Source organism: Acanthisitta chloris, unplaced genomic scaffold (assembly GCF_000695815.1).
Source record: "Acanthisitta chloris isolate BGI_N310 unplaced genomic scaffold, ASM69581v1 scaffold24679, whole genome shotgun sequence".
Taxonomy (NCBI): domain Eukaryota; kingdom Metazoa; phylum Chordata; class Aves; order Passeriformes; family Acanthisittidae; genus Acanthisitta; species Acanthisitta chloris.
The window spans coordinates 33,585-43,097 of NW_008690690.1; the positions used below are offsets into that span (position 1 = coordinate 33,585).

General features: G+C 40.4%; 1 protein-coding gene across 1 annotated transcript in view; it reads right to left on the minus strand.

Annotated features, from left to right (window-relative positions):
- Positions 1–8,868, minus strand: part of LOC103809084 (FGGY carbohydrate kinase domain-containing protein-like) — a gene marked incomplete at both ends in the record, with an annotated part of 40,984 nt that extends 32,116 nt beyond the window's left edge. Inside the window, 3 exons of the mRNA XM_009081898.1 lie at positions 1,784–1,858; positions 3,204–3,351; positions 8,807–8,868. Coding sequence (XP_009080146.1) covers positions 1,784–1,858; positions 3,204–3,351; positions 8,807–8,868 — 285 coding nt within the window. The remainder of the gene's footprint in view (positions 1–1,783; positions 1,859–3,203; positions 3,352–8,806) is intronic.
- Positions 8,869–9,513: the final 645 nt, after the last annotated feature.

A 9,513-nucleotide genomic window follows, 5' to 3' on the forward strand; every position in this document is an offset into this window, starting at 1 on the left:
GGGCAGGACTACACTTTGTACAAGGTTTTTACTTGGGTTTAAAGTTTATCTTGCACCCATTGAAGACAGCTAATGGCACAGGATTACTACAACTGTTTCCTTCAATAAAAGTGAAGCTAAAATTGGGAGTGATGGAGCACAGGAGGAAAATTAAATTTCCTAGGTGTCACATTGGCAATTAGTAAATATATCAAGTGAAAACCGATGTTCTCTGTGTACTTTTAGCTACTGTTTCAATAATGCTTGAGGAAAAATGAATTTCCATTAACTCACAATGAAAAGAACACTATGGCACAGCCGTTTTATATTAAATCTCATGACCAGCCCAATCAGCTATCAAAAAGATATGCAGCTGCTGAGTTTAGTGCTGAACACAGTATTTGTGTTTTACAATAAAATCTGAGTTGTATCCTACAATGAGATAATAGGTGACTTTCCCAAGATTTCCAGCAGAGAAGGTTTCCACCTCGTTAGCGCGAGATAATCACAGGGCACCTGTTCCAGACTGGGAAGTTCCTTTCAGGGGCAATATCAGTCCCTGGCATTGTTTAACCTCTCCTAGACATTCTTCTTTCAATGGTGGGATTATACTGCTGCATCAGGTACAACCAAGATACATTCATCTTAAAAAGGCTCAGAACTCACCACAATGAATTCCAGGCTGGGGTTAAGTTCTGAAGAGGGAGGGTTAACTCCTAAGATGTACAATTCCCAGTAAATTTACAGCAGCCACCCACCCTCTCCATCCCAGATGGCTGACCCAGCCTAGCAAAGTTGTTGTTTAACTACTAGAGGAGCTTGGAAGTTTTCCAACTGAACAGCGTTTTGTCAGGGAAAACTCCCCAATTCATCAAACTGTTAAATTTTTGCAAAGACACCTCAAGTTAAACAAACTTAAAAAGAAAATAATACAAAAATCACAGAAAGGATGTCAAAGGAATGTGGATTTTGATGACCAAACGGCTAGGGACAGCACATCCCACGGAAACATCCTGCACCAGGCTTTCCAAACAACTTGTGTGACACAGGTTTTTGCTTTACAACAGAACTTCTTGTGAACTGGAAATCCTGGGGTCCAGAGAAAGCTAGGGCAGAAGCAAAAGTATTCCAAAATTCCTCATTTCTGCATGTCATCAGACACTGAGGCCATTCCACAGCCTCTCTGGCTGCTTGTCCAGCCACTGCCACGGGCTGGGACTGCCGCCAGAGCCAGCTGCTCACCTTGGAGCAGGGATGTGAGGGAGCAAGGTCTGCTCTGCTGGGTCTGTTGTGAGCTGAACCACAGACTCCCTCCGACTCACTGCGCTTCAGATTTCTGACTCATCCCCCAGGCAAACAGGGGAAACCCATGGATTTAGGAACAATCTCAAGCTGAAGCTTTTTAGGGGAGCACAGGGTCCTTTGTACAATTGCCAAAACTCTTTTTCCCCCCACTCTCAGCTTCCCTCTAGACAGCCCATGATGCTCATGTGCTCCATGCCCTCATGTGCTCCATGGAGCCCACTGCTCCATGTGCTACCACCCTCCTTCCTCCCATCTGAGGCAAAATTTCCATTTACAGAATTGCCATAAGAAGACTTTTTAGGGGAACATCCCCCCACAGTCTGTGGATTATCCTACAGTTGTGAGTAGTCACCAACATGGGTAAAGAGTATCTTGCTTCTTTAAGTCCATTAAGTGAATTCATGTATTATTAGCAATCTGGTTAGCAGAAGGGAGTGATCATTCTGCCACAGAGCACGAGACAATTCATTTCTCCTCTTAGGCACTGAAAATGGCTTACAGCAATGGCTTGAATTGTGGCCAAGTAGATAAGGGCAAGTTCATCCAGACTCCGAGACAATGTTAGTCCAACAACCTGTGCAGAGATCAAAAAGAAAATGTACAAATCCAGCCAAAATGAAACTCTATTATTTTCTATGGCTTCTTGTTGTAACACGTTTTAAGTGCTAATTCCAAGCCTTACTTCTGTGAGCTGTACACATAATGTTATGTTAAACATGTTATTCCTGATCTGGGGAAGAACCACATAAATTATTCTTGCCCTTGCAAAGAAATAAAGAACAAACAGCATATTGTATGGGATTAGAGATAGATTAAGTCTGACAGTTTTATGTTATGACTCAGATATTGCTCATGAATGTATTTAATGTAGTAATATGAAAATGCTATTACATAAAAATAACTTTTTAAAAGCATTTCCCCCCTTCCACCCAAGCATCCTAACACTGAAACACAATTAAAAATTAAATATTATATCTTAACCTCCTTTGCTCTGACATGAATCAATACTGCACTGTACTTACTCTGGATTAATACCAGCACAGGCCAGACCTGAATGCAGCCACAATTGTGACACAAAAAATGGTTTGCTATTACCAGTATTTGCATACAGCCATCAAACCAAAGAAATTCTGACTCTGCAGCATATAATTCTTTTATGAAATAACACAGGTATTATTAGGACCCAAAAACATACAGGTCTTTTTTTTTTTACATTTCCATCATTTGTGGTTGAAAATATGCTGCAGTGCTTAGGTCAACCCTTAGCTATCTCAGCCTCAAATACAGCAGATTTTGGTGCTGGTGAGTAACTTGAGATGCTCACTTGAAGGACAATATGCCATTTTGAAGGACATTTTTGTATTAATCACCAGGTATTTTGATATCATCAAATGATGCCCTTATGATCTCTTTTTGGTATAGTTCCTGGCTTGTGTCCTAGCTGATCTATCACCATAAAAGTTCAGTGAAGAGAAACATCCACAGATTTAAAGATGGGCTGAAAATCTGTTTAAATTAAACAATCTTATAATCAGAATATTTCATTTCTTTCCCAGATAGGTTTAGCCAAACTTGTGTTGACATTCATGGCTACAAATATGCAGAATCTGGTAGGCAAGTGAGTTAACAACATCAGGTGCTGTGACATGTGATTCCTAGGAAAGATACCAGGACACACACAACACTCTTCATATTTTTAGAAAATAAATGTGGCTGTAGTGATATCCCAACTACAGTGATCTCTGTTTTCTACTGAAACATTAGCACACTTCAAGATGCAGCAAGAAACCCAAATCCTATGGGATAGTGTAAATAGCTAAGGAGGAGTACACTCAAAATTGAAGAAAAGCTCCTTCCAAACTGCCTTTAATTTTTTTCACCCTGTATTGACCTTTTTGCAAAGACAGGCTGTTTCTTACCATGCCCTTTAGTGTCAGATCTGTTAAGGGAGATCTGTTACCATGGAAATCTGGCCAAACATGTAAATCAACAGTGAGGAAACCCACAGGCAAAGATTTCTTAATCAGATCCAGGTGACTGTTCAAGTATGTATATATACTTTGAGCACTAGAAGAAAAACAAGTTGGAAAAAGAGTGGGGGGAGGTTATTCATCAAGTATAAAACATTTGTACTACCATCAAATGCAGAAGACTCATCAAAGAATGACAAAATCCCATATCTAAACCAAAGGGGTAGAGAGGCAGCAGCAACTGCTTGTCGAGCCCATGACATTGAGGATGTCTATGTGCACAGGCCATCTCAACTCCTTAATTCCATGACAAGAGGGGAGATAATGGTATACTATGATCTAGAGTGTGTGCATTGACTCCTCCAGGTCCCCAGAGGAGGCAGAGCTGTTTGAAATTTGGGGGGTGTTGATGCTTGTCTCCCACAGAAAGGTGTTGACACTGTGCAAGGGAAAGCTGGAGCAAAGCAAGCTGAGAGGGAGGAATAAGGAGGATTCCAGACAGAAATGAAAATCAAATTCCTTTGCAAATGTTTAAAAATTTCTCTGATTAATCAATAGCCCTGGATGAACAGTTTTCCTTTTTTAAACCATAATTATTTCAGTGTGTGTTATGATTAAAATGCAGCACTAAGGGTGGAGGACAGAAAGTGAGTGGCTGCTATTTTAGGGAGGAGCCCAACATGGGCCTAAATATGATTGTATCTAAGCTCAGATGCTACACCCAACTCCGCAATATCCAACAGACCTTTTTCCTGGACCAAAAGTAATCCTAGGACTAATAGTGAATTATTTGTGCTTTGGCTTGCAATGACTCTAGTGACATTCCATGTAAAAAATGTTGCAATTACGCTGGGAATATCTTTTCAAACACTCATCCTACCACAAACAGATCCGTATATATTTTTCAGATCCTCAGAAATCTCTGAGTGGGGCATTTAATTCTAGACATGTGGGTCAATAATAGCATCTAACCCTAATTACAATTGATTAGTCATTGTCTCATCCACTGCAGACCCAAACAGTGATATTCATTTAGCCTCTACATGTATATTCAATCACACACTAATGAGATCCCTAAGGGAATTTGGCATATGCTTTACTAGTTTGACTTCTGACCTGCTAGCAGCTGTATATTTATACTTTGCATTCAACCATTCAGCTACATGTTTTTTCAATTACACCTTACCATGTGTACACTATCAGAGGATATCATTCAAAATGAAGTACACTTGGAAGACATTAAAATAACTAATGTACATCATTATTCATGTCCCTTAAAATGCACTTTATGTGTCTTCCTGGGCCTGAATTATCATATTTTTGAGGGCACAATCATTTTTCCCCCCTTGTTGTAAAAGTGGCCTTGTTTTCTCCATCTCTAATGATTGCACTATGAGCAGTACATGCTAAGGACAAAGTCATTTTATTCCCAGCCTAAATCATGACTTGGCTGTTGCAAAGGAAAAGAAAGGAAAGCTTCACTCAACCACAGACCCACAAGACGTCCCAGCCTCTATATCCATCCTGCTTGATGCAGGATTAGCCACAAGGATTAGCCATTTGTGCAGCTCTGTTAGAACACAAGGACTGAATAAAAAGAGGCTGAAGTTCAGCCAAATATGCTTAAGACCCACATAACATTGGAATTTTAATACATAAAGAAATAAAATGTATCTATACACTCGATACGTTCTAGTATCAAGGTACTACATTTGGACTGTGTGACTGGCAAAACCCTTCAAACACTTGCCAGTTCCTGTTTCTACCATCTTTGTGTTACACACAGGATTAGACCATCACCTGAAGGAGCTTTTCCTATTCAGTTCTATGAGAAGGTATCAGTGGCAGCTGCATCTGACTTGCAGAGCTGAGCACAAGCTCTTAGAATCATAGGATCATCAAGGTCAGAGAACTCTAAGATCATCAAGTCCAACCATTAACCTATCACTGCTGTAACCCCTAAACCCTAAATCCTATCCTCCAGTGCCAGAGCCAGATGCTTCTTAAACACTTCTAGGTATGGTGACTCCATTAGCTCTCTGGGCAACCTATTCCAACCTATTTCTTGCTATGACACAGGAACTGTGTTGAACGTGAAGCATAAGAAACAAATATGAGTTTACCCAGAGTTATGTTTATACTTGGGGTATAACTTCAAGAGTATCCAATCTGCTCAGGAATCCTGGAAGATTCCAGCAGGTATCTTTCAGGAAAAAGATCTAAAAATTTTAGATTCTAAATTGGAAAAAAAAGGGGGCTCTAAAGCATTTAGAGGTACAGAGAACTGACAAATGTGATTATTATACTTTGCTTGAAAGATCCCAGAATTGCTGATGGCCTTGTGATGTAACTTCAGTGCTTTTTTTTCAGGAGAGAACTCTTTAAATGGGGAAATGACATCAAGAGAATTCTGTCCTAAAACATAGCACTTCACAATGTGCCAAAGGGCACATAAACTTTGCTGCCAGTTAGACACTTTTCTCCTCCAGAAGATTAGAAATTATTATTTTAGCAAACAGAATTATTTAAACTTTAAAGCATAAATGACATAAATGGCATTGTTCACAGCCAGGTTGGATAAAGCTTTGAGCAACCTGGTCTAGTGGGAGGTGTCCCTGCTCATTAAGGTCCATTCCAACCCCTTAACATTCTATGATCATATTATTTCATTTTTCTAATTTCCTACTCTAGACTACATATACAGGATTTAACATATCAGTTATGGCTAAATGTCAGGCCTACACAATATGTAGGTTGAAGAGCAAAGTGATACATCACAGCAATTTCTGCGACTCACTGAATTGCCTGAAAAAGCCCAAGTTCTGTTGCTGGCAGAGTATGCCACTAAGTTAGACCAAATGCTAAATTTACAGCTGTCCAGAAAATCCTCATGTAATTCAACCCCCTTCACTTCCAGTAAAAGAAGGGAAAAAAAGAACATAGGAATAGTACTGGGAGAGTTGCACAAGATCGGTGTTCAGCAGAAGTGGTCAGCAGGAGATGGCTTCTGGCAAGGCTGGCTGAGCCTCTCATGCCCTAACAAGCTCCCACAAATTACTGCACCAGTGATAAATGCAGATGGCAAACTGCTGCTCTGGTGTGGGCAAAGGAACAGAAGTTTGCACAGAGAAGCTTCCCAGATCAGCTGCTCAGTGGGCAGCTTGCCACTGCCCAACCTACTGATTAGCGGCATGAGGAGCCTGGGAGAAAGGAAGGACAGGTTCAGGGAGGCAGAAGTAAGTGATGGGCAGCAGCAAGCAGGAGGCATGGATTTGTGACCTTAGATGTTCATTCTTCATGATCCACACATGCATGTGCTTTTTGTCACTACAAAAACAGCTCAACTCTTCACAGCACTGCACCTAGCATGGGAAATAAAGGTAATATGGAATTGCACACGTAAGTATGGAACTGACACTATGTTTGAAGGGAGCCGACGAGAAAGATGGAGAGAGAGTATTTACAAAGGCCTGGAGTGATAGGGCAAGGGGGAATGGCTTCACACTGACAGAGAGTAGGTTTACATTAGATATTAGGAAGGAATTGTTCCCTGTGAGGGTACTGAGGCACTGGCACAGGTTGCCCAGAGAAGCTTTTGTTGCCCCATCCTTGGAAGTGTTCCAGGCCGGGCTGGATGGGGCTTGGAGCAACCTGGGCTAGCGTAAGGTGTCCCTGCTCACAGCAGGGGGTGGGATGAGATGAACTTTAAGGTTCCTTCCAGCCCAAACCATTCCATAATTCTATGATTATTAAGTATATAACTTAATGTGAGTAAATACATAGCCCAAAGTTTGGGCCAATAGCTGCTTCTACTAGTCCCTATGATCAGGCTTGTGCTCCATGTGTAGAAAGAAATTAAAAAAATAAGGAGAAAAAAATGAGTTTAAATTTCAAAGTTCCTGAATTTTGTTTGTTCAAATTTGATTCTTTAACACATATTTGAGAAGGACAGGGAGAAAGAGGATGGGGGAATTAGTAAGTGAATTGTTTACTAAATTTATAGCTTATCCAAACATTTCATTAGGAAAGTAGTATCTGGAAAGCATTACAAAAATACCATTGAGCAAATTAACTTAACAAAATATCACTCTTTTTATAAAATATTGTAGCTCTTATTATCAATGCTATTCTCCTAAGTTTTACTAACTGCAGGAGACTCAAATTCAAAGTTATGACACCATACCCTGGGATAACATGGAGTTCTATTCCCAAGATTCTCTATTTAGTGTCCTGTTCACATCACAATCCAAGTTTTTGCACTATGTCATTAGTTGTGGTCAGTCAGTTCAGTATCAGATCCAGTGCAGACAAGTAAGCTACTCTAGAGGCATTTTTCAAGAAAAAACATGGTTTCTCCTGGCATTATAGACTAAACTGTTTGTCCTATGCTTGTGCTTCATATGGGGGCACTGGAAAAATGGCCTGGAAGCCAAAAGTTTGAGAGAGCCCCAGACCAATCTTTATTCCAAACATACACAGATGCATTTATTTCCTGATTTCCTTTTTCAGAGAACAACAAAGAGAATTCTAGGAAGCATGAATCTGTTTCACATTGAATGAAGTCCAATACATTTCTGGGAATCCTGGTCAAGTTCTCAACAAACAAGTAAGGCAGTGGGCCCTACAAAGCATGGAAGGGTTATCCACAGGAACCAGGTAGCATTATCCCCCCTCAGGGAGGACGGAAAATAACTGTCTAACTGCACGTGCTTAATACATCTATCAGGACTGACCCTTTGTCTTTTAGACCAAAAGAATAAACTCAGGAGAAAAATCCAAGTTTGCTGGGTTTTTTTCTTTCATCCAAGGAGGAAGAAGACATTAAAAAAGAATCAAATTTTCATCCAATGCACCCAACTGTTCAGCTAAGAACTCTCTGGGAATGATGTGAACCATCTTAAAAGGAATCCAAGCCAAGACAGCTTGAGAAAGTCCAGACCTGACAGAAGTGTCTGGACTGTCTTCATCCACTTCTAAAGCAGAGCAAACTAAAATTCCACATCACACACAGCTTCCTGCTCAGGGAATCTTGAAATTACCTCCAAGTCACTCCTACATCTTGAGTTTTGTCTGAAAACTCATCCTGGGTTTCTCTGTTCTATTTGTGCTGCCATGCAGGAGCTTTTCATATGGTGGCTCTATCTTCCTGTTTCAAAACCACTGAGTAATATATTCCCAATTAAGCTATATCTCCTCCTTGGAGCTTAATGGTGTCACCTACAAATTAAGACACATTGTTAGCCCAAAGCACAGAGGTCTGCTGAACAGAGCTGATGCTGTGGTAACAACAAATACCCTGGGCCGGATATAAAAGCTGTAAAGCAGAAAGGTAATGTCAGCACTTTGATATGCCAAAGGTATCTGAGGGGAATTTAAAGCTTTCATCTTTGAGCAGTCACCTGGCAAAGCTTTGTAAACACTTCCAACTCACTATCAGGCTGTTAATTCCCTGTTTCAGAATAAGGATACAGCACTGCAATTTTACACTGCTGGGAATACACTGTGTCATCAGTTTGTGAGCAGGTATGTGATACAGGAATAAGAACAGCGACCTGGCTGCAGCTTTGGACTGTAATTCTGGGAAGGAGATGTGGCCTCGGACCATGTGGTCGATCTGAAAAAGAGAAAAGCAACATGTTTGGGATGATTACATCTTAAAAACTCAGTCCTGGAAAAGAGAAAGGCAGTGGCATAACTTTAGAAAGACAAGAGAGCTTCTAAATTACTCGTGAAGTGTTAAGTCCTTATCCTAGTGAAGCAAAAGGCAAAACTCCCACTGACCTTCAGGATTTGGCTTATAAACAGTAGGAAAAAACAACCAACCTTGCACCAAAAATAGGCAAAATGCTAAGCATGTAGCTCCTTAGTCAGAGAAGCAAGGTGAAATGATGAATTTTTTCCTGAAATAATGACTTTTTTCCTGTCTAGCACTACCTAAGAGCATGTCCTTTAGTCTCTCCCACTCTCCTGCATGGATATACTCATTGAAATTCTACCAGGAGCATCTTGTTGGCCCCAATCCCTACATCTTTCTGTATCACACTGTTATAATAAAACACGAGGTGTTTTGTCATCCTGATAGATGCTTCGTACATCCATTGCAGGAAACAAAATGTATACCCTGAGAAGCAATTATTGCTATAAAAGAAGATCAATATAAGCTCTGTCTTATAGTGAATTTATAAATCAGCTTGTCCTTTCACTCCAGACTGGCTCCCATTACTCACAAAACAAAGTACCAGGTAGAATAATATAGCTT